Raw genomic sequence first — 6,399 nt, forward strand, 5'->3', positions numbered from 1 at the left:
GCATTCAGCTACTCTACCTTTTGGGTCTCCTCCTCCTCCTCGGCATTCAGCTACTCTACCTTTTCAGTCCTTACAGTTGTTTGGAGCCCTAACACTGAGTTCCAGCAACAGCCTGACCCCTCAAAACCCTTCCTCACAAGCCTCTACCTGCGCTAGACTTGCTTTAGTGATGCAGAAGGCTGGGGAGGCGCCAAGTCCCGAGGACAGTGCAGATAGGAACTCCACAAAGCCCTTGGGCCCTGTCAACCCTCACAGCGACTTTATTCATGATAATGCTGAATGAGGAAGAGCCCCAACGTCCACCAAAGGGAGAACGTACTGCACATTCACAGGATGGAACACAACTCAACCAACTGTGGACACACACCGCAGTGTGGATGGACCTCCCAAACATGCTGAGCAAAAGGCACCAGGCATAAAGGAGAACTGGAAGATCCTCCCAACATAAAGTCCAAGAACAGGCAAAAGTAATAACACCGAGAGTGACAGAAGACACATCAGTGTTGGGCAAGGGAGACAAAGAACTTTCTGGCACTCTCTTATTTTTCATGGTGGTTACTGGTGTGTCTACATTCACATCTGACAATTAAAATCTGGCATTTTATTATATACCTCCATAGCTTTTAAAGCTGGGACACCACTTTTCACCAAATTCATAAAGGATTTTTTAAATCTTCATATGCAATGATTAAAAAGAATGGTGGAAGAAGCACTTTCATATCACTTCAAATAAAATTTGTTAATTTTAACAAACTAAATTGGGACCTTTCAGAAATTTCTTAAACATACGTAAACATCTATCCTAATAAAGTAATTAATGAGGCCAAGATTTATATATGTGGACAATTTCTCATTATTTTACATAAATAACTAGAAAAATCTAAAGCTCAACAATATAGTGTTTTAATGGTCAGAACAAAACATTATAAAACTATTAAAAACCAAATTTTCAAAGAATTTTAATGCTATGGGAAAATGCTCACAATATGATTACATTTTTAAAAAGTTAAAATAGGTGGCTCGGCGCCTGTGGCTCAGGCGGCTAAGGCGCCGGCCACGTGCACCTAAGGTGGCGGGTTCGGGTCCCCAGCCCGGGCCGCCAAACAACAATGATGGCTGCAGCCAGGAAGTGGCCGGGCGTTGTGGCGGGCGCCTGTAGTCCCAGCTACTTGGGAGGCTGAGGCAGGAGACTCGCTTGAGCCCAGGAGTTGGAGGTTGCTGTGAGCTGTAATGCCATGGAACTCTACCCAGGGGGAAAGCTTGAGGCTCCATCTCAAAAAAAAAAAAAAAAAAAAGTTAAAATAGGTTACCAAACTTCCTAACAGTGTGAGGCCAAGTATGTAAGGAAAAAAAAGAAAAAATGTTGCACACAGAACCTGAATTCAAGTTTCAGCTCCACGATTACCAGTATAGTTTTGAAGAGTAATTTAACTCCCACATCCGTGAGACACCAATACCTCACACCCTGGGGTGTTGGGAAAATCAAACAAAAATACCGAAGCTTTGAAAACATTAAAGCATGATATTAATTTTAGTACTTATTTTAACTTTCTCCTATTTATTTAGATGCTTAACTTCCATTTTTCAACTAAGCATACAATGCCCAACATTATAAGGCATACCATATCTGAATCAAATAATAACATCATCCTCTTTTGGATTACATGTAACTAGTGTACTATTTGAGAAAAACATTTAGAGAAAGACCAGTGATTTTAGGCAATGTAATAAACCTTGATTCTTCATCAGTAAAATAATTAGTGCTCAATAAATAGTTGTTTTTCTTTCATTATAGTATTCTACTACCAGAGTTATTCATCTGCATATAACACCAGCTACCATTTATTAAACACATCCTGTCTAAACCCCTTAACAGCTCTGCAAATGAGTATTAATATCCCCCCTTTACAGACCAGCTGTAGTTTCAGTAACTTAACATTGATTAGATGACTTCAGAAGAAGTTTCAATTCATGTCAAATTTTAAAATTGAGAAGCAATGATTTTGGAAAGTAGATTTAATAACAAGCATTAAAATTAAATATTCATAAAAGTTTCTGTTTTCACGAAAAAGGCAGAGAATTGCTCCTCCACACACCACACATCATTTCCGATGTACCCATTTAAACTAGTCACTAAGAAAAGGCTATGTTGTTTTTTGGGTCATTTCAAGTGAGTCAGACCAGTGGCAAGAATATATCCAAATGTTATTTATGTTTAAATATTTAAATATGTTTTAATACTCTAAATATTTTACTGCCACAGTTTAAGGACTGTTTAAAACATGAAGCATAAAAATTGAAATGTGAATCACACACGCAGTCTTTTCAAGTTCAAACATTTGTTTAGCACAGAGGCACACAAACTCTGTTCATTTCAAGAGGCCACATCTGTTGACCTCTGAAATCATGCTGCCTGAGGTCTGTGCTTGGATGAATTAGAACCCAGGTTCCATCAAGGGGTAAACATCATCCCTTCACTCCTTATTTAAAACAATTTCCCAGTTAACCTGAAATGCCCAAAAGAGCTGTTTTGATTAACCCTTTTAATTTCATCACCTCCACAAAGCATTGCTAACTAGAAGTCAGAACTTTCACTCACCCCTCTCCATTTTCAACAAAGGCCACTCCCCCATCTCACTTGCACTCTCCACTACTAAATCAGAGTACTGGCCTAGAGCCTGCAGCTCAAGCAGCTAAGGTGCCAGCCACATACACCAGAGTTGGCAGGTTCAAATCCAGCCCGGGCCTGCCAAACAACAATGACAACTGCAACCAAAAAATAGCTGAGCATTGTGGCATTGTGGCGGGTGCCTGTAGTCCCAGCTACTTGGGAGGCTGAGGCAAGAGAATCGCTTGAGCCCAGGAGTTGGAGGTTACTGTGAGCTGTGATGTCACAGCACTCTACCCAGGGCGACAGCTTGAGGTGCTGTCTTAAAAAAAAAAAAAAATCAGAGTACTACTTGCCTTTAATTCAGTCAGCAAAATTTCCTCAATTTTGGTCAATAAGCGTTTGCTTCCTGTGAACTCCATGGATGCACTCTGCTCCCTCCTGAAAATAAATGCTAGGGGCCAGCATCTATTGAGTGCTTCCTGAGAGTCAGGGTAACACCAGGCACTGTAGCACTTCACAGGCAGCAGCTCGGCTAACCCTCACAAGCCTGGGGTAGGCACTAATCCGCTCCCCTCTTGAGAAACTGAGGCTTGGTTAAGAAACTTGCAGAAGGGTTACCTGGCCAGTAAGTGGCCAAATTGAGGATCGGGCCCCAGGCAATCAATCTGACACTAAACCTCGGCTTACAAGAATATAGCTCAGAGAACAATGCAGTCCTTGGTCTACAATTTGAGGCGGTACTATTACCAGCATTCACTTGCATGCCCGGCACCGACCTGTAAGCATTCACCCAACTGAACATTCACACTCTTCAATGCTACTACTCCCTCCTTCAAAAAAACCCGTTTCCTACACACGCTTTGTGGTCTTAACAGTGAGAAGCACGCGCGCCAAACCAGAAAGGGCTCTCCACTAAACCAGCCACGACACGGGAAATCCTGTCTAAGGCAACAGGTTAAGTCTGAAGGCGCCGGCTCTACCTGATGACTGATGAACTAACTTTAATGAAATCTTAACAGAGACAGAGCTACCTAATCCGGCGAGGCCTTAGCTGGCTTTCCCGGTGACAGGGGCGTTCCATAAAGGAAGGCGACAGGGGACCCTCCCAGCCGGCACCGGGGGAGGTCGAGCCCGCGGCCCGGGTCCCCGCTCGGTGGCGCAGCGGGCCGGGGTCCCCCGCACAGCTGAGTCACCGCGTCCCGCCCGCCCCGGGGCCGTCCGGGCCAGGGGCCGCCAGGGTCGCGCGTGCCCGGGGATCGGACCGCAGCCCGGGCCGGGGCCGGAGACGGGCTCCTCCTGGCTCGTTGGTCGGGCCGCGGGAGCCTGCGGCTCGGGCCCGTCCCCTCTGAAGGCTCAGGGGAGTCTGCGGTGGCTCCGGGCCGGGTCCCCCGAGGCCGAGGCGAGCCGGGAGCCAAGAAGCCGGGCTGGGCCGTCCGCCGCCCGCAGCCGGCTGGACCTCTCGGCCCCCTCCGCCCCCGCCTCCTCAATCCTGCGGCTCACCGCCCGGCTTACTTGGCTTTGAGACGTAGCAGATCCTCAAACTGCCCGGCTGAGCCGACCTCCACCACCGCCGCCGCCGCCGCCGCCGCATCAGCCGCCCCCGCCGCCATGCTGCCGCCGTCAGACAGGAGCAAGCGAGCGCCGGCGGCTGGATGCGGGCGGAGCCGCCGCGCGCAGTGCGCCTGCGCGGGGGAAGCCCCGCCCCGCCCGGGGCCGCAGAACCCGGGAACGCTCAGAGGCGGAGCTGGCGGCTGGCGCTGGGCCCGACAGGGCTCTGACCCTGCGAGAGTGGTCGCTGGACTGCTGGCTGCGGAGCTCCGGCCTGCCGGAGCTCCTGGCACTCTGGACCATACCCACGGTCTGTAGTAGCGGGAAAGGTTCGCGTGTGACGTGTATGGGTGAAGTGTGAGCTGTGCACTTAGCAAGTTGGAATCTAAAGTGAAATTACGTAAAGGTGAGGCTGCACTGGAAGGGCTCTTATGACCAGGCGCTTCCTGAACTCCTCCCCCTCCTGCTGGGCCACCCCTGCCGCAGCCCATACGACCTGTCGCCTACTGTGACCTCGGAGAAGCAGGGCCTGGCATCCCTCCTGACTGCCGCCTCCGCGGTCCCTGGCTTCTCTAGCTCCCTCGGGCGTCTCCCTAATGTTGACTTTCAGGTGACTTTCTCTGTACCCTGCTTCCCAGGCTTCCCACGCTGACCCTGAGTACCCTCCTGGCCCTAGTAACTTCACCCCCCAGCAAGCCCAGAACCCTCCCCTTCCCTCCGGAGCCCAGCATCCATCTGCTTTGGGAAGGAGGCCAACTTTTGTTGTCTGTCCCTTGGCAACATTGGGCCACCCCCTCCAGAGCGCCTCCCCATCTCACTGAGGGCCATGGCTTCCCCTGGACAGCTGTCCTGCTGTCCCTGGGCTTTGATATCAGGAGCCCACAAGCCTTCCTTACGTGTTCATCCCTAGCTTCTAACATGCATGTACCAAGAGCCTATCTCCTGCATTAGAGCTGTGCTTATCTCTTTCACTGTCTTGTGTTCTCAAGGAGGGTAAACTGGATCTCTGTCCCAGTGCCTGGATTAGGGCCAGGCACATAGGAGGTGCGAGCTGGCTGAAATAAGGGCTCACCAGTTTAAAAAGACTTTGTACAAGAAAAAAGAAAAAATATTATTAATAATTCATGTAGTGTTTACATGTTGAAATGATAGTATTGGGAATATATTGAGTTTTGAAATATATTATTAGAGTTAAATTTATGTTGTTTTACCTTTGGTTACTAGAAAATTTTTAATTACATAGGTGATTTTCATTTGTGGCTCATTTTATATTTTCTCTTGGCACTGCTAGTCTAGGGATTAAAAGTGGAACCCTGCTACTTAGGTGCCTCACCTTGAGAAAGATACATTACAAATAACGGTAAATTCCTTTTTTTTTTTTTTTCCTGAGACAGTGCTGTGGCATCACAGCTCATGGCAACCTCAAACTCTTGAGCTAGGACTATAGGTACCCCTCACAATGCCCAGATAGTTTTTCTATTTTTAGTAGAAATGGGGTGTCAGTTTTCTCAAGCTGGTCTTTGAACTCCTGAGCTCAGCAGATCTACCCACCTCAGCCTCCCAGAGTGCTGGGATTATATGCTTGAGCCAATGCCAGCCGGCAAATTTCATTTTAAAATGCAAAAGGAAAATAATGAGGAACTGTTTTGCATCGCGCCTGTGTTGGTAGGTAAACAAACCTAAATGTGATAAAATTATGTAGATTAAATACACACATACGGCCCGGTACAGTAGCTGATGCCTGTAATCCCAGCACTTGGGAGGTGTGGATCGCCTGAGCTTACAGGTTCAAGACCAGCCTGAGCCGGAGCAAGACCTTATCTCTAAAAATAGCCAGGCAATGTGGTGGGTGCCTGTAGTCCCAGCTACTTGGGAGGCTGAGGCAAGAGAATCACTTAAGCCCAAGAGTCTGAGGTTGCTGTGAGCTGTGACGCCACACACTCTACCAAGAGTGACAAAGTGAGAGTCTGACTCAAAAAAAAAAAAAAAATACGTATGAGTAAAACTGAAGAAACTAGGGAAAAAATCAGTGGATTGTGTGATATCAACATTCCTGGATGTGATATTATATTACAGTTTTGTACACTGTTACCATAGGGGAAAAGTATACACACAATCTCTCAGTTATTTTTTATAACTGCATGTGAATCTACAGTTATTTTCAAATAAGTTTAGTATTTTAGAAAACTAAATAATACCTGTAAATAATACCTTCTCAACCTTCGTAATGCTGTGGCCCT

The 6,399-nt window shown here is 47.4% G+C and overlaps 1 protein-coding gene across 1 annotated transcript in view; it reads right to left on the minus strand.

Annotated features, from left to right (window-relative positions):
- Positions 1-4,260, minus strand: part of GLRX3 (glutaredoxin 3) — a 38,835-nt gene extending 34,575 nt beyond the window's left edge. Inside the window, exon 1 of the mRNA XM_003794056.3 lies at positions 4,124-4,260. Within this exon, the coding sequence (XP_003794104.1) occupies positions 4,124-4,221 (98 nt within the window). The 5' untranslated portion in view covers positions 4,222-4,260. The remainder of the gene's footprint in view (positions 1-4,123) is intronic.
- Positions 4,261-6,399: the final 2,139 nt, after the last annotated feature.

Source organism: Otolemur garnettii, unplaced genomic scaffold (assembly GCF_000181295.1).
Source record: "Otolemur garnettii isolate 467f Iridium unplaced genomic scaffold, OtoGar3 scaffold00075, whole genome shotgun sequence".
Taxonomy (NCBI): Eukaryota; Metazoa; Chordata; class Mammalia; order Primates; family Galagidae; genus Otolemur; species Otolemur garnettii.